General features: G+C 36.0%; 1 protein-coding gene across 6 annotated transcripts in view; it reads right to left on the bottom strand.

The window, feature by feature from the left end:
• TRAPPC13 (trafficking protein particle complex subunit 13) overlaps nucleotides 1-23,803 on the bottom strand; it is a 38,994-nt gene that overhangs the window by 1,841 nt on the left and 13,350 nt on the right. For 2 of the 6 annotated variants that reach the window (XM_032145164.2, XM_058433872.1), the window contains exons 5-12: nucleotides 17,234-17,361; nucleotides 13,560-13,632; nucleotides 11,736-11,780; nucleotides 8,644-8,661; nucleotides 5,802-5,935; nucleotides 3,451-3,649; nucleotides 2,210-2,310; nucleotides 31-181 (exon numbers count right to left, since the gene is read on the bottom strand). In XM_032145164.2, coding sequence (XP_032001055.1) covers nucleotides 31-181; nucleotides 2,210-2,310; nucleotides 3,451-3,649; nucleotides 5,802-5,935; nucleotides 8,644-8,661; nucleotides 11,736-11,780; nucleotides 13,560-13,632; nucleotides 17,234-17,361 — 849 coding nt within the window. The other 4 variants (XM_032145165.2, XM_058433873.1, XM_032145166.2 and 1 more) reach the window with 4 other exon arrangements.

Raw genomic sequence — 23,803 nt, 5'->3', positions numbered from 1 at the left:
AATAGTGGAATTTTTGAAAAGACGGCATACTTGCAGTCCCTGTACTGAAGAAAGCAGAGTAAGGGCAAGACAGAGCGAAGAACTTGGATGCAGCTTTCCCAGCTGTCTTCCTGAAATTCCACACCAGTGGATGGAATTGGTATTGCACATTTCCAAAACCAGATCCATAGTCCTTTCACTGCTGGAGGAATCAGAATAATAGGAATAAATCTTGTTCACTTCACAAAGAGGTACTGCAATATTTCTACTATTGACAGTAAACTTGTTTTCTCCATATCCAGAATAAAAACCAGAAAGAGAAAAGCTATTATAACATTTTTATGTCACTTATGATAGAATCAGGAAGGTGAAAGGAAGTCACACCTTCTAGCACTTAAAATGGCCTCAGACTAATCTGCCTGTCTGGATGTTGGCCTTCTGGTTCTATTACTCAACACTGGCCTCCTGGTGCTGCCATTTATCTGGAAGACTTCCACACATTTGTGTCTAATCTTGTTGCCATGTATTCTCACTATTTCTGTTAGGTACTCTACAGGAAAAGAAGAAAACAACTGATTCTGGTCTAGTCCTTTTGATATCTAATCTATGTTACTTTACCATAATTTGGGAAACAACTGGCAGGATTTGTAAGACGTAAATACTATTCAGGTTTGCTAACTGGATTATTTACCAAGAAAAGACTACTTCTGCTTATAACAGATATCACCAGTTCAGCTTAAATAAGTTAAAAAAACTTTTAATGAGAGTATGCACATTGTTCTTTTTTAAATAACCAAAAGGCTCATAATGAAAAATAGTCTCCTACCACCATTCATGGCTACTTATGGCTTTTAGCTGTTTATTCTTATACTTGGCTCCAAATTTTAAATTGCTTATTTAAATTTTATTTTTTCAGACATATTGACTTTATAATATTAACTTGTATATGCCTGTATCTCCCTAACAAACATTTGAGATGGCTACTATGTGCCAGAGACCAGGGTAGATGCACTACATGAATATTGTTAATTTCACAAAAATCCAGTAAGACTTAATATATGTTATGTGCATGTGTCTGTGCATGTCTCTGGTGTGTAGGGGCAGGGAATGACATTTATACAGAGAGGAAACTAAAGCTCTAAGAGACATGTGCTTTTTAGAAAACTTGTCTGAATCACCAAAAGTTAAAATGAACACCAAAAGAAGTTAACTTTTGAAAAAAATAACATTTGTGAGCTGGTCAATAAACTGATTTGCTGAAAAAAAAAAAAAAAATTCCCCAACACCCTGTAACCCCCTATAAGCATAGGGTCTTTGCCCTGTATTGTTGTTTACTGAGCTCACGATGTGGCAGACACTGAGTAAGGCCGTGTGCCTTCTCTTGAATAATTCCAGTCCAGTGAGAAAGAGACTAATACTTACAGTAATAGATGAGTGTCGGTAAAAAACTAAGTTAAAATTTTCTATGATAGAGAAGGCATGAATACCTGTGCTTTGGAAAGTCTGGGTAGCTTCATAGAGGAAGTGGGTATTTCTGTAATTTTGAAGGATAAATATTTCCTATCTTTCTAATACCAAAAAGAATAAATACGGAATTAAAAGGATTATACATTCACACTAAGAGGACTGGGATTCATCACTGCAATATTATCAAAACACCCCAAATAATAATACAAACCAAGTGGTAATACAAGTAGGAGCAGAGGGCATAGGACTGGAAGTTAATTCTATTTTTTTCTACTTTCAATGCCCTGTGCTCTTTGCTTCCTGACAGTTCAGATTACGCTCTCTCTTTACCGTCAAAACCCAGTTTTCGAATCAATGATTTCCCCTTACATTAAATCCATAAGCAATGTTTGGTTTCTTAATACTCAAGATACAGCTCAAGTACAAGCATGCCTCAAAAAAATCTTACTACTTCAATTCATAATATATTAATACGTAAGAACCTATTAGTTCATGTTTTGGTGAAGGAAGTATAAACAATGAATACCTACCTCATAGGGTGTGACGAATGAAATACAATACAGAAGATGCATAATACAATAGGCCTTTAAAAATATGTAATTATACTGCTACCAGGTGAAGAATTTTACAGTACTCAATATCAACATCAGAGAAGGCTGTATGTCAAGAGGAAAACTTAAAAGGAGACAGTAACAAAAAGATTTTAAAATTATCTATTAGGCAGGTGAGGTAGAAAGGACATCCAGACAAACAGTGGCATTACCTGCAGTTTGTTATTTTACAGGTAATATGAAAAGGTTCTTCAAGGTTTACGGTATCTGGTATTGCCTCCAAAGACAACCTAACATCTCCATAACCTGGAGCCTAAGAAAACAAGCAACACAGTTAATGTATATCTATCACAAAACCTTTCCATTTTAATGAAGGCACCACAGCAGCACATTCACTCAACAGCTGTTGGGTTTCCAAGCTGATGTTCTAAGAAAATACTTCTGATTTACTTTACTTGTCTCTCATTTTAAGTTCTTTTGCAGCTACTGCCTGTGGAATAGACCGGCAGACCTGGACTGTTTTTGTTATATAATTATTCCATGTTCAGTAGAGTTAAGATGAATCTCAAAGGTAAGTAGTCAGTAAAGAAATTTCAGGGAGTTGAAGGGACACTTTCCAGATGCTGTAGCTTCTATGTCTGTAACTCTAAATAGGTAAAGTTATTGTCTAAAGAGGGGGATGATGTTGAAAGGAGCCAGGAAGAAAATCATGACTTTTTACAAGATGCACAGATGAGGATGGATTATAACAACACGAAGGCTTGGAACAGGCCATGGCAGAAAAATAACTAACGGCTATACTTAAGTGGGCCGAGGAATCATCATTTTTTTAATTACTGCCTCAAACAGTGGAAAGAAAAGTAAAATTTGAAATATGTCAAAACAGGTAATATTCAGCACAAAGGGAGGAGAATCCTGTCATATATTCTTACAAGCGTAAAAAAAGAAGACTGGTAGCTATCCCTACTCTCAGAGAAGAAATTAGGTAAAATATGCAACCAATGCTTATAAGATAACTTTAGTAGAACTCACCTTCTGAGGAGATGCCTCAGATTTTTAACTTCTTAAAAATGGTGGGAACTGAGTAGGTGAATGAAGTAAGTCCAAGAGTTTCAGGACATTGCAAAATAGAAAACCTTAATGTGTTTGGAAGTCAGAAGAAGAGTGAGCATGTGTTACCAAAGGAGGGACACTTGATAAACAGTTATTTTAATTTCTGTTTGATAAAGAACACATGTATTGAGGATAAATTAACATTTGACCATTTTTCATTCACGGCAACACCAGTCTTCTACCTACCTATCAGTGAAACTATTAATCTTTTCTTCTCCAGTAGTATTAATGCCTTTTATAGTGCTCCAATTTTTTACTGCTGGATGTAGAAAAAATTAAGTTGTTCTAACTACCTGTCTCTCACACACCAAAACCCCAGCGACGTTTTTTCCAGACTCACCATTCTTTGAAGTTGGCTGGTCTGTAACCTTCCCCTTTCACCTAGATTTGTTTTCCATACTATATCCAATTTTCCAATTACTGTTACTCCCTTAATGATGCCTGCTTTTTCTGCAAATTCCTTCTTTGGCTTTAGGCAGTATAAGTACTGGCGTGTATCCATTGGTTGCAAATATGCTCTTGACCCAAACGTAGACACACTGAGAGGGGTGGAGACAGAGATGGAGAAAATTCTCTAGCATCTTTTAAAAGAAAAACCATGGCTGTGATTGTTCCTTTGGACAGGAACTGGATGATATACCCTCCAAAGATCAACAACAGAACATGTTAGCGATTTCAGCACAAATAAAAAGAACGTATACTGCAATGATTTATTTTTCCTTCATTTTTTTCAGTTAGCGAAAATCTTGAGGTTCTTTATAGTAATTGGACCCCGAAAGGGGGGTGCCTTTTTTTTTTTTAAATAATTTTAAGAGACAGGGTCTTGCTGTGTCACCCAGGGTGGAGTACAGTGGTATGATCATAGCTCACTGTAACTTCTAACTTCTGGGTTCAAGGAGGTTCTTTATAATAGAATGTAATATATTACTTATAAAATTGAACATGTATCAATTAACTGAAAAGTGCAACAGGAACCAGAACCTTAAGTATCCTGTCTCTTTTCTCTAAAATTATCAAAGATAACAGTTTAGAATAATAAGAGACATACCATTCTAAACTAATTTTCAAAACGAACTAAAACATCTAGAAAAGAATGGAAAATTGTTTTCCTCAGTGAAGATGAAAGAAGCTATGAACTTTTCTGCGTGTAACCAACCTAATAATATAAAAGCAAACTTTTCATTCCTAATTAAGAAATTCAGGTGCTATCCCAAGCTATTACCTTCTTCTTCTTCTTTTTTTTTTTTTTTTTGTTTAAAATACAGGGTCTCTCTCTGTCACCAGGCTGGAGTACAGTGGTGCAATCATGGTTCACTGCAGCCTTCCTGCCTCTCTCCCAAGGAGCTAGGAATACAGGAGTATACCACCATGCCCAGCTAAATAAAAAAAATGCTAAGTTGCCCAGGTTGGTCTAGAACTCATGGCTTCAAGCGATCCTCTGGCCTCAGCCTTTCAAAGGGTTAGGATTACAGGCATGAGCCACCACACCCAGCCTATTACTTTCTTATCTGTATTATTGTCAACCTTACATTTATTCTTCCTCTTTTAAATTAGCTGTAGAAAGGTATATGTATTTCCTTTTCACAAAATATTAAACCATCTATTCCTATGTCCTTTTCTTTTGATGTTGAGAGAGTATTTCTTTTTTAAACCCACATTCACCCTTACTCTTTTTAACTTCTCCACCATTCCTTCACATTCCTCCATTTTATCATTTGCAGGATAGCAATGATGGGATTCATATTTACTGGATTTTTATGAGACTTAAAAGACCAAATGCTTTGAATAGTAAAACATGAAATGCAAAGGGCTAGGATCTTTATTTTTATGTAATGGAGGGATGAAGATGGAGCACAGGAGAGTTTTTGGAAAGTGAAACTATTTTGCATAATATAGTAATGGTGGATACATGTTATATATTTGTCAAAACCTACAGTGCTTGCCTATAGTCCCAGATACTTGGGAGGATCGTTTGAGTCCAGAAATTTGACTTCAGCCTAGGCAACATTAATGAGACCTGTCTCTTCAAACAAAACAAACCAAAAACAATAAAACATACAACAAAAAGTGTGAACTCTAATGTAAATTATAGACATTAGTTAGTAATAAGTGTCAGTATCGGTTCATCAATTGTAGTAAATGTACCACATTAAAACAAGATGTAGGCCAGGCACAGTGGCTCACGCCTGTAAGGACAGCACTTTGGGAGGACAAGGCGGGCAGATCGCTTGAGGTCAGGAGCTCAAGACCAGCCTGGCCAATATGGTGAAACCCCATCTCTACTAAAAATACAAAAATTAACCAAGCGTGATGGCATGCACCTGTAATCCCAGCTGCTTGGGAGGCTGAGGCACCAAAATTGCTTGAACCCGGGAGGTGGAGGTTACAGTGAGCCTAGATCAAGATCATGCCACTGCGCTCCAGCCTGGGCCACAGAGCTGGACTCTTTCAAAAAAATAAATAAATAAATAAATAAAAATAAAAATAAAATAAAAAACAAGATATAAATAACAAGAGAAACTGCGAGGAGTGGAAGAGGGTATGTGGAAACTCTACTTTCTGATGAATTTTTCTATGAACCTCAAATTCTTTAAAAATAGTCTTAATTTAAAACCCACTGAAGAGCAATGGATGTTTAGAAAAGCATGTATCTTTCAAAACAAGGATAAAGACTTCATAATTAATATTTACCATTCTCCAGCTTGGCTGACTGAATTTAATTCTGTTACACTGTACATAATAGATGGCTCCAATGAAACTTTCTCCATAAACATAGGTGAGGTTGTCATATTCTGAATCTGGGCTTCCAGAAATACTTCATCAGTCTGAGGATATGAAAAAAATATCCACCAAAGTGTGGCAGCATTTAAAATATTTATCTCAACAAAAATATCTTATCTATATGAAGAAAAAATATTAACCACAAATGTGATTAGTTCATGCCTGCAAATCAAAGTTACCACAATTAATGCAAGAAAAGAAATCTTCACCCTATCATAATTAACAGGGGCAAAGTCAAGTGTTAGTCAACTGATACCTTGTCAAACAATGGATGGAGGATAACTATATTTTGTCTTAACATCCCAAAATACTTAACTGGAATTTCATTTACAAATACTCTAATTCTTTTCATTAGGTATTAAAATATTAAAATGTGCTTTCGTATGATGAATATACCTATGCTCTTATAATTTCAGTATTATGTTAAGATAATTAAGTCTTCATAATATGGCAGTATAACTTTGATTGTCATATTAATGTCAATTTAGATAGTGTAGTGACCACTAATACTATGAATAATCTATTTTGTAATCTTAAAGGATTTAACTTTTTAAATTAAAGCAATTTGCGAGTGGTCATTAGTGATTTCTTAGTTCATTTTAAATGTATATTGAGGGCTAAAAAAAGAATATGTGGATTATACTTCACCATCGTAGAGCTTTTAAATCAGGCAAAAGGTATTTTGTAGCCTCAGTGACAGATTTTAAAGCTGATGCTATTCGGCAATATTTGCCAGTAGGTAATTTAAATAATTAGATAAATTAGATAATTAGATAAATTTAGATAAATTAACTCCCCTAATTATGCTAAACATTATTTTATGCTATTTGGTTATTATTTTCCTTCATGTAATTCAAGGATAACAGACTAACTTGATTTATCTTTGAAACAAACCTACATAAAAAATGATACACTAAGAGTATTCAAGAATTTTTTACAAAAGTTTCATGGTAATATGTTTACTACACATAAGTAACATAAAATCAACTATGACCAGAAAAATTTGCCACTTAAGAGCTTTTTATTTTTTTGAGACAGAGTCTCATTCTGTCACCTAGGCGGGAGCGTGGTGGCGTGATCTCAGTACACTGCAACCTCTGCCTCCCGGGTTCAAGGGATTCTCCTGCCTCAGCCTCCCGAGTAGCTGGGATTATAGGCACGCAATATCATACTGAGCTAATTTTTGTATTTTTAGTAGAGACAGGGTTTCACCATGTTGGCCAGGCTGGTCTCCCACTCCTGACCTCAAGTGATCCACCCACCTTGGCCTCCCAAAGTGCTGGGATTACAGGCGTGAGCCACCGTGCCTGGCCTATGAGCTTCCCCCTACCCCCACAAGATGGAGTCTTGCTCTGTCGCCCAGAGTGGAGTGCAGTGGCAAGATGTCGGCTCACTGCAACCTCCGCCTCCCAGGTTCAAGCAATTCTCCTGCCTCAGCCTCTCCAGTAGCTGGGACTATAGGCAGTGCCACTATGCCCAGCTAAATTTTTGTATTTTTATTTATTTTGAGACGAAGTTTCACTCTGTCACCCAGGCTGGAGTGCAGTGGTGTGATCTCAGCTCACTGCAACCTCTGCCTCCTGAGTTCAAGTGATTCTCCTGCCTCAGCCTCTCAAGTAACTGGGATTACAGGCAAGTGCCACCATGCCTGGCTAATTTTTGTATTTTTTATAGAGATGAGGTTTCACCATGTCGGCCAGGCTGGTCTCGAACTCCTGACCTCGTGATCTGCCCGCCTCGGCCTCCCAAAGTGCTGAGATTACAGGCATGAGCCACTGTGCCTGGCTGAGCTTTTTAAACACTAACACCAAGAAAATGAAAATCATTTGCAAAAAATACAATGATTAAGTTATAACGTACTATTATCTAAAATAAAACAGATTCTTTAGTCTTTGGGACATGTGTTCAAATGAAAATAGAAATAAAATGATTAATCAGTTTAAAAAGGTGTATCATTTAATGGCATTTTTTGGTTACTGGTTCTAAAAAAAAGTACATATATCCCATCAATCCATTGCTTTTAAAAAAATAACCACAGTCCCACATTCCAATTTAAAAACTGCAATTTTCTGCATAAATTTAGGAAGAGCTTAGATAAAACGAAAGAAAAACAAGCAGCATAATGGAAAATCAAGTTAGTTTGAACAGTTAGTGTAAAGCAATTTGATATTTTAAAAATTAAGAATTCAGTGCTAAGGCAGTTGATGTTATTACATATGTAATGTGATATAAGCAAATGCTGCTTATTGTAAATATAACTTTGAAAATAAAATTTTAGCCAAGTTGGGAAAATTTGCTTTTCTTGTTTCATTTTGTCAAGCGGCCATCATTACCTGACCCAGACTTAAAACTAAAACCACTGTGCATCTGAAAATGAATTTCGATTATATAGTCTACTCAAAGAACTGAAGGCTAGGATAATCGGGTATTTTACAGTAAGATGATGAAAATCACAAGGCCATTTTACACAAGGTAACATACCTCTTTAAAAAAAAATCTAAAGAAGAAACACCGAAAATGAGAATTGTTTCAATATGACAATTTAACTTTTGAGCTAATTTTCCCCCACAGAATAGAAAATTGATATAATTAAAAAGTACATAAAATTATATATAATCTTTCTGAAGTCACATAGGTGGTATTCACAACTAACTGTTTTTCCACTATGTTTTGTAAAGAGAGATTAATTAGGCAGAGTCAAAAAGTGGTGAGTAAGAAATGTATAAAAATTTATAATAAAAAATCAAATTACCACAGAACTGAGGTCACTCTAATGGAAAAATAAAAAAGAATAATTAGAAAAATCAGAGTTAAATGTTAAAGAAAAAAGAATTACTTTAAAATAAAATGCATTTCTGCATTTTTTAAATTACTAAACAAGACAGCATTAGTAAATAAGAAAGTAAACAGGAAGCAACAAAGAAATATGACAAACCATTTTTCTAAAAAGGTGAAACTGCTAAGGTTAAATGACAATGGAATAGAGAAGGACCCTATGGCTGAATACTCAACAGTAGCAAACTGTTAAGGGCACATTTTGGAGCAGAGAGGTATACCCCATGACTTTCTAGTTCTATAATTCTTTACCAACATTGCAATTCTTCATAGATAATTTAGGATGAATATATACTATCCTCCACATTCAGAATAGATATACACCGTATACCTTCTCTTAAATTTATGTAATAATGGAATCCTCTTTTTAAGGAATATCTTGGGCAATTAGAGTTCAGTTGATCACTTCAGGGAATGTGGGGCTGAACCACTCGAAAAAATTGAGAATTTATTCTCTTCTTCTTAGTAGATTTCATAGTTAGCCTTTTTTTCTTATATATTTCTTCAACGTTTTATTAAGAGCAATCTCAAATGTCACCTCCATCAAATGCATAGCTGGAAATCATTTTTCACCTCTCTAGGTACCCAGGATATGTTACTTCATGATTTGGGTTATATGTGTGGGAGGGGCTTACATTATAGTTACGTCATGTCAGTCTCCTCTACTGGATGCAGGTCCCTGGAGAATTGGGAAGCTGTTCTGTTTATATTTCTCTTCGGTACCTGGCAGGTGACCAAATGTTTGAATCCTAGCTTCTACTCTCACCAATCTTCCTGCAAGGCTTTTCTATCTTGGAAGACTATAACAAACTTTTTCATGAACTTGTTTTCCTTTAGGTGATTCACATATTACAGCATTATTAGTAACAGTATCAAAATATATGTTTGAGACAGATGTGGGGCCAATAATATTAACTGTAAAAGGACTACAGCACAGAGCAATAAGCATCACTTACTGATATTGCTGTGGTTTATTAACTCCTACAATCTACCTGAAATTCCTGGTTGGGGTCAACATAATCTGCCTCATGCTAGTGGCTGAACAGTATTTGTTTGTCTAATAGGTAATATTAAGTATCTTAGAGAGACCCAAAATGCTATTTGTTCACTCCTAATTTTTAAAGTGAGATCTATTTTCAAAAGTTCAGAATATTACTGAAATTATTTTGATTGAAGTTTGTTAGCAAGATTTAAAGATTATGTCAACATGTAATGTTAACCGACAAAGGAAGCAAACAAAATTGTCGTGATTATAAAAATAGAATATTACATATAAGTGAATAAAGACTGCAAAAGGGTATGTATTAATGAAAAATCAATTGGTGTGGTGGAATTGTGAATTTTTATTTCTTTATGGAGAGCATGTCACTTCTATAATGTTTGTAGAAAAACTAGCAATTTTTAAAATTATTCACAAATCACTCTATTAGTGTTATAAAACTAATTGACAGGTATCTTAGTGTACTACCATATTTTTAATGAAGAAAACCTAAAATAGCTGAGTATGTGACTCCTAGGAGCCAGTTACAGAAAAAAACCCACCTATTGCCCTATTTTAAATTAATTTTCTAACAGAATAGTTAACATTTTCCCCTCATACTATAAATGAAATCTTTTCCAGCAAAAATTAGACTATTTAAATCTCACCATGCTGACTAGCTATACTGTAATTAATCAACAATATGCAATTAATAACAAAAAAGAGGGAATAAATGCGTATTACTCCAACTCACCTATCCCCCACAAAAGAAACATCAACTTTGTAAACATCTAGTAATCTTCTTGATGATGCTTTTCCCTCTCATCAAATATGTATGCTGTTTCCTATGTACTTGATATTTCATATCCATTTGTAACCCTGCTTGAATGCCTTCACTGCTTTGACACTTGTCTGTTTCCAACATGCATTTCCTTTCAGTCTCCAATCCAGTTTTCCTACTCTTCCATAAAGCTTCTTTAAACTATTCCAAGATCACATTCCCGAGAGCTCTTGCAGCACATCTTTTCATATCATTCTCACTATATTCCATTCTAGGTAGTTTTGTTACTATACGCATTTTTTCTTTTCTCCTAATAGGTCTTCGCTGCAGGTTAGGTTCCTTAACTTTGACATCTTAGAAATCCTAGTTATCGTATAAATTTTACTGAGTAAAAATTCAGATTGTGGATGGTAAAAATAAATATCAAATTTGCCATGTGATTGAAAATGTCTGATCATTATCTGGTTTTAGAGTAGTAGAGATATAATCTTCATTTCAAAATACTGTATTTGGATATCTTTGAATTTATCACTGGTATGAAACACATGATTTTGGGGGATAAGAGGGCTAGCAAGAGATCTGATTTTTCTGCAGCTCTAGGAGCCAAGATAAAACAGAATCTTAGAAAAGAAATCCAAGCAATAAATCCTTTCTCCTATGGCAAGTTCTATTTTATCTCTTATTTTTAGGGTAAAAGATAGAGTATCTTCTATTATAAAAGTTACTTCTCTTTTTGCCAAACTTGTTTTTCCCAAGGAGCTTTTAAAGCCATTACACCAAACTCAGCAACCTAATTCTGGCTGGCAAACTGACTACCCTGGAAATAATTTAATGTGCTAAGCTTCACTTGTCAGTATTTTTCCATGTGAATATTAAATCTATTTTGCAGCGTTAGATCTACTAATTCAATTTTCGTAAAATCCCGAACCACATGTAAATATTCAAGATTGCTAGTGTAACAACCACCATTAAATGGAATGAGAAGGCGATCATTTAACGAAAGGAGATGAAAGCCCTATAAAATTAACAATGAGAATAAAAATCAAGACACATTGATTCCATGTAAGTTGAAAAAGATTATGAGACCTATAATAAAATTATTCAATTTTAACTGAAATTTGTGATTTTTTCAAATAATTTACAGTCACGTTGGCGATTTGCTTCAGTATTAGAAATGTATATAAGAGATTTTTAGTCAAATAAGATCTTAATGTTTAATATGAAATCTCATTAAGCACTCAACACTTACCTCTGCATTGTAAAATTTGGTTTTCACATCCAATGGTTTGAGAACCTGGTTAAATAAAGCATATCAATCAGGAGATTGTTATCATGTGACCATTTATTTATTTATTTATTTATTTAAATCAAATAGTGTAAGTTTGTCATTTTCCAATTTTAATTGTTAAAAGACTTTTCTAATAGGCATGCAATATTCTTCCAAAAAAAAAAAAAAGAAAAGAAAAAAGAATCCCAAATGTATTTTTTGAAAGGCTACCATTATTTCTTGACTGGGTGATAGTTACATTACATGGGTTTTTGCTCCATATTTTGTTAAACAAAACACATATATTTTATGTATTTTTCTATATGTATATTCACAAGAACTGTTTGCAAAAAAAGCAACTGAGCTGGGTGCAGTGGCTCACTCCTATAATCCCAGCACTTTTGAAGGCCGAGGCAGGCAGATCACCTAAGGTCAGGAGTTCGAGACAAGCCTGGCCAACATGGCCAAACCCCATCTGTACTAAAAATACAAAAATTAACTGGGCATGGTGGCGGGCGCCTGTAATCTCAGCTACTTGGGAGGCTGAGGCAGGAGAATCGCTTGCACCCAGGAGGCGGAGGCTGCAGTGAGCTGAGATCGCGTCATTGCACTCCAGCCTGGGCAACGAGTGAAACACCGTCTCAAAAAAAAAAAAAAAAAAAAAAGTTGAATCACTTTTTATTTTCTTTCAAAAAGCATGCAAATGAATGATTCAGCAAAAGAATGGCAGATTTTTTTCCCTATGAATAGTATTTTTTCTTCTACTTACAGAGGAATGAAAAAAACCATATACAGCATCATATTTAGATCTATATTTATAATAGACATACGTGGTATTCACATTTCCTCACCCCCCACCCACATAAATGTGCTAAACCAGTGTTTTGAAACTATTTTTGATGGACGCTGAAAACTGTATATTAATACAAAACTCAACTTAAAGTTCCAGTGATTCCTGGAGTCTTTGAAGGAAGCTCAATCTACTCACTCCAAGTCAATTGTTTCTCCTTTAAATTTCTTTAGAAATTTGATATTATTTACCCTCATTTTATCTGGACTTTACACTCATTTTATCCCTTGTCTACACTGTGTGTTTTGTCAGGCCATAAAAAGAAGTTATTTACTTTTTGGAGACAGAGTCTTGCTCTGTTGACCAAGCTGGAGTGCAGTGGCATCATCACAGCTCACTGAAGCCTTGAAGCCTGGGGTCAAGCGATCCTTCTGCCTCAGCCTCCCAACTAGCTAGGATTATAGGCTTGCGCTACCTGTAGTCCTAGGTCATGTTGTCTGGGCTATCTTGAACTGGCCTCAAGTGATCCTCCCCACTTTGCTTCCCAAAGCACTGGGATTATAGGTGTGAGCCACTGTGCCAGACTCAGCTTTTTTTTTATTTTGAATAAACACCTTAAAGTTTCATTACAAAGTGGGGGGAGGGGGGAGGGACAGCATTAGGAGATACACCTAATGCTAAATGACGAGTTAATGGGTGCAGGAAATCAACATGGCACATGGATACATATGTAACAAACCTGCACATTGTGCACATGTACCCTAAAACCCTAAAGTATAATTTAAAAAAAAAAAAAAAAGTTTCATTACAAAAACATATTGGCAATGATAATTCCTCTGCTTTTATTCACCTTAATTTAGTCTGAGTTTAGACTGCTAGTCATATGACAAATTCAAAAATATTGAGCTATTTGCTTTATTTGGAACTTGTTTTCCCTGCAGATAAACAGGAATAACTGTATACTACCAGGAAGAAAAAGGCATATAAAAACTATTTACCATTGTCATATTCAATACCTGAAATTTGAAGAATTTTCTAAAATACATTTTTTCTCCAGCCTGAGTTGTATAACTCACAGCACATACCAAGCTGAAACAGAAAGATGTCTTCATGATTCTGAATCATTTTTAATTTTAATAGTAAATCAAACACACCTCAATTCTACTAAGAAACTTGGAAAACACTTATATCTATGGTGTGGATGTGTGAGATTAGAGCAGGGGAAAAAGAATAGATATGGACATAATTACATGAACAAGAAAGCTCTGATTAGTAAAATGAGATATAACATTTTTGGAGCACAAAATCAGAAACTTCCTGACTTCATCTGAAAGGTGAAATATATTCCAAAATAATTCTCAGAATAATCAAATATTTGAGTATATAAAACAAGTTCATATAAACTAGAAAAAAATATGGATTAAAAAAATTCCAGCTGGGCACAGTGGTTCATGCCTGTAATCCCAGCACTTTGGGAGGTCACGGGCAGATCACTTGAGGTCAGGAGTTCGAGAGCAGCCTGGCAAACATGGTGAAACCCTGTCTCTACTAAAATTACAAAAATTAGCCAGGCGTGGTGGCGGGTGCCTGTAATCCCAGCTACTCAGGAGGCTGAGGCAGGAGAATCGCTTGAACCCAGGAGGTGGAGGTTGTGGTGAGCTGAGATTGCGCCACTGCACTCCAGCCTGAGCAACAAGAGCAAAACTCCATCTCAAAAAAAAAAAAAAAGGCCAGGTGCGGTGGCTCACGCCTGTAATCCCAACACCTTGGGAGGCCGGGGCGGGCGGATTATGAGGTCAGGAGATCGAGACCGTCCTGGCTAACATGATGAAACCCCGTCTCTACTAAAAAAATACAAAAAATTAGCCGGGCATGGTGGCGGGCACCTGTAGTCCCAGCTAGTTGGGAGTCTGAGGCTGGAGAATGGCGTGAATCCGGGAGGCAGAGCTTGCAGTGAGCTGAGATTGCACCACTGTACTCCAGTCTGGGCGACAGAGTGAGACTCCATCTCAAAAAAAAAAATCCAGATAGATTTCTTAACATAAATGCAATGAGAAATACTGTTATGTAAAAAATTTTAAGTTGAATCAAAAACACTATAACAATTACAAAGCAGAAACAAACTAGGATAAAATACTTGTAACAATACGAGAAAGTGGTTACATTTTAATACTTAATATGACAAAGGGTTCCCATAAGTTAATAAGCAAAATACCAACAGATAACTCAAAACATGAAAAAAGGAATACACAGTTAAATCACAGTACCATAACTGGCTAACAAAAATGTGAAAATGTTCAGCCTCACAAGTAGTCAGAGAGACACGTTAAAATAATGAGGTAATATTTTTCTGTTTATCAAGATTTGAAAAAAATTCTTTGTAAGTGATATCAGAGTTGGTGGGGGTTTAGAGAAACTGTCTTTCTACCCTGCTAGTGGTTGGAAGAAATTTAGAAAACAATCTTTAGGTGAAAAAGCCTTAAAAATGCTTATGTGTTCTCATAGTAAAACCACTTCAAATATTCCACATAAGGAAACATTAAGGTGTTCATCTCTGTGTTACTTTTAACAGTGAAAAAATGAAAATAAACATCCAACATTACAGTAAACAAAAAACACTGTACAATTGTGTTAGATGGAGTCATGTAAAAAAAAGTTTTTTTTTTTTGAGGCAGGGTCCCACTGTGTCACCCAGGCTGGAGAGCAGTGGCGTGATCATGGATCACTGAACCCTTGACCTCCTGGGCTCAAGCGATCCTCCCACCTCAGTCTCCTGACTAGCTGAGACTACAGGCATGCTCCACCACGTCTGGCTAATTTTTGTATTTTTTGTAAAGATGGGATTTCATCATGTTTCCCAGGCTGGTCTTGAGCTCCTGAGCTCAAGCGATCTGCCCACCTTAGCCTCCCAAATGATTAGGGATTACAGGCATGAGCCACCACACCCAGCTCAAAAACTGTGTTTTCAAAAAATACTGTCTATTGTGTGTGAAAATGTTCACAGTGTATTTAAAAAAATGAAACTATGAGCAATATGGCCAAAATTTTGTAAAATATTAAATTATTTATACCATTTTATATATGTATTCAAAAAGACTGGAAAGAAATATATTAATATTTTAACAGTGGTTGGTTACATGGGGTGGTAACATTAGCAGGTAATTTAATTTCTCCTTTATACTTGTGCTGCCTAGTACTGACTAAGTAAGGCAGGGGCTAGGAAGAGGACTGACCAAAGCACAATACATGCCTTCTAAGTGCTCACAGTAAGAATAGTATAGCAAGGTAGAGGATCTAAAACTAGGTTTGGATTTGAGTTCTATGTCTTCTAAACTAGCTGCTTAACTGTACAAGTCTCATTTTCTGTAAAATGGAGATTTTACACATTTATTACCATTTCAATAAATACTGTCTTCTGTTCTCTGCTAAATCCTTGGACTACAGCAGACTTCATGCATCTCCTACTTTAATGGGAAAGGCAGGCACTCAATAAGTACGAAACATTTTAAAAAATAATAAATGGTGGGTACTATAGAAGATACAAAAAGTGGGATTTAATCTAGTCTAGGAGGTTAGGAAAACTTCTTGAGGAAGTAGTGCTGAATCTGAGATATGAAAGAGAAGTAGAAGTAAACTAAATAAAATGCCATAGGTATTCCTTTGTAAGGGAAGAATGCATTTCAATCCATGGAGTCTGGAGATAAAAGAAGTCAAATAATGACTGCAGGGTGGAGAGGGAGGGATGGGTGGTGATGGTAAGAACTACTGTGGTTGGTAAGAATTAGGTTGCAGAGAGCTTTGTAAAACATTTGCAAAGTCAGAATTTCCTAAGGACAATGGGAGATCACTGAAGAATTAAGTGACTTATACAAGATCACTTAACAAATGATGAAGCTGAAATTTGAATTCTGGGAAGTCTGACTCCAAAGCCCAAAGAATATACATGAAAAAGTCCCTACAACAGAGCTTGTCACCAAAATTAACTGATTAAATAACAGTTAATATTATATACTTCAATGGGCACAAAGAGAAGCAAAAGTGGTATAGTAGAGATGAAGAAGAGATAAATGAAAGATATTCAGGAGAATTAATAGGATTTTGTGAACTGACTGGATGCAGGATTTCTAAAGGAGATGAAGAAGTCTAAAGTTACTTCAGATGGCTAAAATTTTCATATTGCCTCTCAGACTGAAAGAAAAATAGAGCATTCACATTCAAATACATACACAGGGCAGGAATACAGAATTTGATTTTTTTTCACAGTGTGCCTTATTTTGGTCCTACATTTCTGAGTTCTCAGGACAGAGTGTATATACCTGGTTAAATACAAAACTGAAAAACTGAATTTAAAAATAAACACTATGAACATCAGTTACTAGCATTTCAAAACACAATAAATTTACTTTTAGAGTGCTACCTGGGTTTTAAACATTTTGCACAGCTTTTCATTTTTTAGAGATTGTAGATGTAAAAAAATAAAACTAGAGATAAATCATGATAAATTGGATTTTCTCCCTACAAAACAAACATTTGGTTTAAACTTTATTTCTGGTAAACATGCAAACACAGAACATAAAATTCCTTTTGAAGTAGGTTCCTACGCTTCATGGTGAATGAAAAGAAAGCAAAAATTTCAAACAAAGCCATATATAAGTAAAAACCTTTGAGAACTAATAAAATTAATCCTTACATGTGTGTTCCAATTTCTTTGACTTCATGATGTATGACATCATCAATACAACAATCTGGTTTAAGTTCAGCCACTGCAGCATTGGAGGCTGAAAGATTTAAACGCTGAGAACTTGTCTGAAGATCAGCCTTGAAAGAAAGTTAAAAAAAAAAAAAAAAAAAAGTTCAAATGAGACTGGTTACCTAAAGGGTGTGCATGGCTATGAGTGGAAAGAATAGGGGAATAAGAATTAGGAAAGAAGGATGAAAGGGGGAGCAACACTATTCTGTGTAAACCTTTCTGTATAGCTCTGATGCTTAGAACCATGGCAATGGCACACCACCCCCCAACCAAAAAAATAAATAAATAAAATCAAGCAGGAATTAGGGAGAATTCAAAATGGAATACAAATAGTAACAAATGAACCTAACTGTATTACAAATGAAGAATACAGTTGGGCTATAGCAGAGGGAAGGGTAAAAGTGGAACTAACCTAAGTAAGTTTGGAAAACAAAATCTTAACTGTAATCTATGGCTAAAGACAAAAAGAATGGTACACAAATGTACTCTAGCTACGACACGTGTTTTTTCACTATTTTATGTGTATACTAGGACAAAACAAAATAATACATTGTGGATAACAAGAGACAGGTTTCTTACCTTCAGAGAAAAAAAAAGGTACAAATAAGGAAAGGGGGGAAGCTACAATGAAGCCTTTGGTGTTGGACTGGAATTTGAGGCATCAGTATGAACACATGGTTTTTAAATATATATTCAGATGGACTTCACTGAAACAAATACACATGTATGTATGTGCTAGTATATAACACTAAAGTAAGATAAGTAATCATCCAAAACAAAATTAGATGTCAGAGACCAATTAGTTTATAAGAGAACTAGAAAATGACATTAAAGCCACCAACTAAGAAAGCACTACCTCGTCTAAAGTAGCACTTTGCCTCCACCTGATGATGCTCCATTATATTTCTTTTTTCTCTTTTTGAACATTTATCACTCTGTCTTAAAACTACCCTCTCCCTTATCTCAATTACTTTCTATCACATTCAACTTTTGCTTCCTTTGTAACATTTATCACAATCTATAACTACCTTATTTATGATTTTGTTTACCTGTTTCTTTCTGTCTCCCCTACCAGAAAAGACTATGGAGGCAGGAACCTCATCTTCTCTTGCTCACCACTATAGCATGGTGCCTGGCACATAGTAGACAATTAATCAATATTTGTTGAATAATGAATGGATGAATTTATGATAAAACTTCCAAGGCAAAAAAAAAAATTGAGGGAAAGCAAAGATCACATTAGGTCACGGGAATTAGTGGAGGTTTTTACATGAGAGTTAGGATTCTTTTAAGTTTTTGTTTCTTTTAAAAAACAGTTTTGCAGTTAATTCTAACCCAATGATCTCATGTTAGACACTTTGAAATGGGATATTTATTAGTTCTGTGTCTTTTGTTATACTCAGTTATAAAACAATAGTAGCTCACATTTATTTGGTACCTATTATGTGCAAGGCCCTGTTTTCTAAGCATATTATTCATTTAATCCCCATATCCTGAAGTAGGTATTAGTATTATCCCCATTTCACAGACAATGATACCAAGGCACAGAAAAGCAACAACTTTCCCAAGGTTATATAATTCATAAGTAATAAAGCTGAGATTCAAAATTCTTTTTTTTTTTTTTTTTTTTTGAGACAGAGTTTCACTCTTGTTGCCCAGGCTGGAGTGCAATGGCATGATCTCGGCTGACTGCAAACTCTGCCTACCAGGTTCAAGCGATTCTCCTGCCTCAGCCTCCTGAGTAGCTGGGATTACAGCCGCCCATCACCACGTTCAGCTAATTTTTTGTATTTTTAGTAGAGACGGGGTTTCACCATGTTGGCCAGGTTGGTCTTGAACTCCTGGCCTCAGGTGATCTGCCCGCCTTGGCCTCTCAAAGTGCCGAGATTACAGGCATGAGCCACTGCGCCCAGCCCTAAAAATTCTTAAACATTTTTTTTTTTTTGGAGACGGAGTCTCGCTCTGTCACCCAGGTTGGCGTGCAGTGGCACTATCTTGGCTCACTGCAACCTCTACCTCCCAGGTTCAAGTGATTGTCCTGCCTCAGCCTCCCCAGTAGCTGGGATTACAGGCAAGCGCCACTAAGCTTGGCTAAATTTTGTATTTTTAGCAGAAACGGGGTTTCACCATGTTGGCCAGGCTGGTCTCAAACTTCTGGCCTCAAGTGATCTGCCCCCTTGGGCTCCCAAAGTGCTGGGATTACAGGCACAAGCCACCGCATCCGGCCGAAACAGCAGTCTTTATAAAGCAAAACATATGAGATTTTAGAATATATATATATAGAAATACACTAGTAATATGAGACAAACATGCCACTCTTAGTATAAGACAGATGAAGTTGACAATAAATAAAGATATAGAATCTAGCCCTAAACAACACAATTGATAAAATAGCTCTTATGAATATATATATGTATCTCAGCTTTATAGCCAATAATAAAGCATACACATTCTTCTCAAGTACACATGGAAAATTCATAAAAAATCAGTATGGGGTCATAAGACATCATCAGTAAGTTCCATAAGCTGAAATATTACAAGAACAACACTGACTGGAATGTAATAAAACTATAAATTATTAACAACAAAATAGAAAAAAAATAAGCCTTTCCCCCTAAAAAGCTTTTCCACTAAACAACCCTTGGGTAGAAGGTGAATTACAAATGAAATTACAGAATTCTTTAAAAAGTAATGATAAAAATATAAAAAAGTTTTAATTTGGGCAATTCTGCAAAGTATTTTCACATTTATTATATTGTCTTAATGTAAGATACGGTGTTTGGGTTGTTCAACAATGCTACTACCTCTTTACCATTGTACAGTACAGGCATCAGCTCTTCCTTCCACCATCAATTTTTAATTTTTAATCTATTTTTTAATTTGGTCTCACTACATTGGGCAACAGAGCGAGATGCTGTCTCCAAAAAATAAAAAATAATTAGCCAGGTGTGGTGGTAAGCAACTGCAGTTACAGCAATTCACAAGGCTAAGATGGGAGGATTGCTTGAACCCTGGAGGTGGAGGCTACAGTGAGCTATGATCGCACCAACCTGGGCAACAGAGTGAAACCTCACCTCTTAAAATCAAAAGTAATGAGAATAAAAATGCTATGCATTTGAATCTTCAGGATATAAAAAGCAGTGAATCAGAGGAAAATTAACTTTTATCAATATAAATCAAAGAATCAAAATAAAAGAATAAAATTCCTAGCTAAAAATGGTAGAAAAATAATAAATAAACAGAAGCATAATAAAAGAAATAAAAGCACAAATTAAAGAGAATAGAAACATATGGGATATAATTTTTTAAGTCTTGGATTTTTTTTTTAAGTTAAAATACACAAACCAAGAGCTAGCTAACTTAATCAAGGAAAAAATGACCAGGGGAAAATGTTGCAATACAAGAAATTTTTTTTTTTTTAGATGGAGTCTCACACTGTTGCCCAGTCTGGAGTGCAGTGGCACAATCTCAGCTCACCGCAACCTCCGCCTCCTGAGTTCAAGCGATTCTCCTGCCTCAACCTCCTGAGTAGCTGGGATTACAGGCACCTGCCAGCACGCCCAGCTAATTTTTGTATTTTTAGTAGAGATGAGGTTTCACCATGTTGGCCAGACTGGTCTCAAACTCCTGACCTCAGGTGATCCACCTGCCTCGGCCTCCCAAAGTGCTGGGATTACAGGCGTGAGCCACTGCACCCGGCCAACAGAAGAAAATTTTAAGAGCCTACTTTACAGACCTCTATGCAGATAAATGTGAAAATCTACACGAAATGAAATGGATTATTTCCTAGAAAAAAACAGCTTAACAAAATTGACACCCTTAGAGATAAACTGCTTAAACATACTAGTATCCATAGGAAAAAAAAAAAAAAAGAAAAAAATGTTATCAGGGAGCTTCCCCATTTTAAAAAAGAAAAGAACTAGCTCGTATGATTTTGCAGGGAATTCTATAAATCGTTCAAATAATAGGTAATCTAAATGATCCACAGTTCTCTGTATTTGTTTTGTCTTTTTTTTTTTTCCCTCAGGGTATTGCCCTGTCATCCAGGCTAGAATGCAGTGGCACAATTATAGCTCACTGCAGCCTCGAATTCATGAGTTCAAGCAATCCTCCTGCCTCAGCCTCCCAAGTAGCTAGGACTACAAGTATGCGCCACCATGGCCAGAGAATTTTTAAATTTCTTTTTTGTAGAGACGTCGATCATTATATTCCCCAGGCGAGTCCTGGGGATCCCCCTGGATTCAAGGGCTCCTCCTGTCTTGGTCTTCCAAAGTGCTGGATTACATCCATGAGACACTAAGTCTAGCCTGATGCACATATTGTTCCAAAGCACTGAAAATACTGGAAAAACATCTGAAATCTTTTATTAAGCAACCATAATACTGACACCTAAAACCTGATCAAAAGACAACACTCACACAAATATAGGTCAATATTATGCTATGCTTCATGACCTATATCCTCTTAAGTGATTCTGATGTCACAATTGGCTTATCTGGCCAGGTACGGTGGCTCACATGTGTAATCCCAACACTTTGGGAGGCTGAGGCGGGAGGCTCGCTTGAGTTCAGGAGTTCAAGACCTGCTTGAGCAAAACAGCGAGACCTTGTCTCTAAAAAATATTAAAAAATTAGACAGGGATAGTGTCACACCCCTGCAGTCCCAGCTACTCAGGAGGCTAAGGCAGTAGGATCCCTTGAGCCCATCAGTTTGAGGTTACAGTGAGCTATGATCATGCTACTGCACTCCAGCCTGGGTGACAAAGCTAGATCCTATCTCAAAAAAAAAAAAAAAAGAAGGAAAAAGAAAAATAGTATTATTATATATCATGAGTCTGAATGTCTAGTTGAGCCTAAGAAGACCCCTGGTGAGTACTGCACTGCTTATAATTATTGTTATTATAAAAGTGAATAAAGGCATGAATATAAAATCATGTTTTAGAACATGCATACCACTGTATTCTTTGATCTTTATACTACTGACATCTTAAAGTATATGCCTTTGCTATTTTATTAATCTATCTTATAAAAATAAATTCAATATTTACTGAATTTACTGAATTGCCAGTATTTACTGAATTGCCAAGAAATTCAATATTTACAACATAGAAAGACAAAAGTATATGTTCTCAAACTTTTGAAAATCAGATCTTTTCACAATTGAATGCAGAGGTTGGCAAGCTTTTTCTCTGAAGTCATTAGCAAATATTTTAGATTTTAGAGGCCATACAATCTCTGCTTCAACTATACAACTCTGCTGTGGTAGCTGGAAATCAGCCACAGATAATACATAAACAAATGAGTATGGCTGTGTGTCAATAAAACTTTATTTATGGACACTGACATTTGAATTTCTTTTTTGTTTGTTTGTAGAGGCGGTGCCTTGCTATGTTGTGTAGGCTGGTCTCAAACTCGTAGCCTGAAGCAATCTTCCTGCCTTGGCTCCCAAAGCACTGGGATTATAGGCAGGAGCCACCACACCTGGCCTGAAATTTCAATTTCATGTAATTTTCACGTCACAAAATATTCTTTTCAATAATTTGAAAATGTGAAAACCATTCTTAGTTCAAAAGCCTTACAAAAACAGACAATGGACCAAATTTGGTCTTTAGGCTGTAGTTTGTCAACCCCTAATTTAATGAAAGGCAGAGACCCCATCCATATATGACAAACATATGTACATGTATGCACAAATTTGCATCCAGTTTCTGGAAGTTGGGTCTATTTGCTCTCTAACGTCCTTGTTAACTTTAAAACTCTATGATCATTTTCAAACTCATTCTGATTAGAGGTCCTTTTTGGCAATACTCCAATTACCTGAACTCATCACTCTAAGACAGGTTTTACAACAACTTCTCCCCCACATACTGTGAATTCTTACCTTCTTTTTGCTCTTTTTCTTTTGAAGAAATTTCAGGTTGTTAGTGGAGTTAGCATATTCTATCTTTTAATTTCTACACTACTTCAAAGGTCTTCTAACTGTTCCATTTTCTACAAAGCATCCCATACAATGTGCTCATATCAGTCTTTCTAACACAAAGAGTGCTCAAAAGCCAACTGCCTGCTGTTTTTTATTTAATTTTTTTCAGAGACAGATCTTGTTCTGTAGCCCATGCTGGAGTGCCCAGGCAAAACTCAATGCAGCCTCAAACTCCTGGGCTTAAACAATCCTCCAGTTTCAGCTTCATGAGTAGCTGGGACTACAGGTGTGTGCCAGCATGCTCAACTACTTTTTCAATTGTTTGTAGACATGGGGGTCTCGTTATGTTTCCCAGGCTGGTCTTGAACTCCTGGCCTCAAGCAATCCTTCTGCCACAGCCTCCTAAAGTGTCGGGATTCCGGGTATGAGCCACTGTGCCAGGCCTGTTTTTTTTTTTTCTCTTAATTTTTTTTTCCGTTTTAAAAAATAATTTTTCAAAGAAGGTTAAATAAAACCTTAGCCTGGTTTTCAAGATGCTCTATTGTATGGCTACTGATAGGTTTGACTCTGTGTCCCCACCCAAATCTCATC

This window comes from Hylobates moloch, unplaced genomic scaffold (assembly GCF_009828535.3).
Source record: "Hylobates moloch isolate HMO894 unplaced genomic scaffold, HMol_V3 SCAFFOLD_23, whole genome shotgun sequence".
NCBI lineage: Eukaryota > Metazoa > Chordata > Mammalia > Primates > Hylobatidae > Hylobates > Hylobates moloch.
The sequence above is the reverse complement of the archived record's forward strand: the minus strand, read 5'-3'. Positions and strand labels throughout refer to the sequence as shown.